This window comes from Penaeus monodon, chromosome 32 (assembly GCF_015228065.2).
Source record: "Penaeus monodon isolate SGIC_2016 chromosome 32, NSTDA_Pmon_1, whole genome shotgun sequence".
In the NCBI taxonomy this organism is placed as follows: domain Eukaryota; kingdom Metazoa; phylum Arthropoda; class Malacostraca; order Decapoda; family Penaeidae; genus Penaeus; species Penaeus monodon.
In genome coordinates, this window is record NC_051417.1 from 31,144,124 (window position 1) to 31,144,405 (window position 282).

The following is a 282-nucleotide window of genomic DNA, read 5'->3' on the forward strand; positions in this document are numbered from 1 at the left end:
GTCAAATCATCGTAGTGGGCGTAGGGACGACCGGTCGGGAAAACGTAACCATAGGCGAAGAAGGCCAAGGCGGCTCCCATGATGAAGAACATTATCGCGGAGATAATCGCTTCGTTGTCAAAGGTCACGGAATTGCCTGTCCCCGTGCCGAAGATGAGGCGTGGGTCGTCCTCTTGGCCATCGCTGGGGGCTGAAGGAGACGCAGACGAAGCCGCCAGGTGGAGGAGGGTCGTGGCGAGGAGGATGGCTGAGAGAGCTGTGTGCGAAGAAAACGGGGGAGGG

At 59.2% G+C, this 282-nt stretch overlaps 1 protein-coding gene across 1 annotated transcript in view; it reads right to left on the reverse strand.

Moving 5' to 3' along the window:
• Positions 1 to 282, reverse strand: part of LOC119593317 — a 4,374-nt gene that overhangs the window by 1,237 nt on the left and 2,855 nt on the right. Inside the window, exon 2 of the mRNA XM_037942244.1 lies at positions 1 to 256. Within this exon, the coding sequence (XP_037798172.1) occupies positions 1 to 256 (256 nt within the window). The remainder of the gene's footprint in view (positions 257 to 282) is intronic.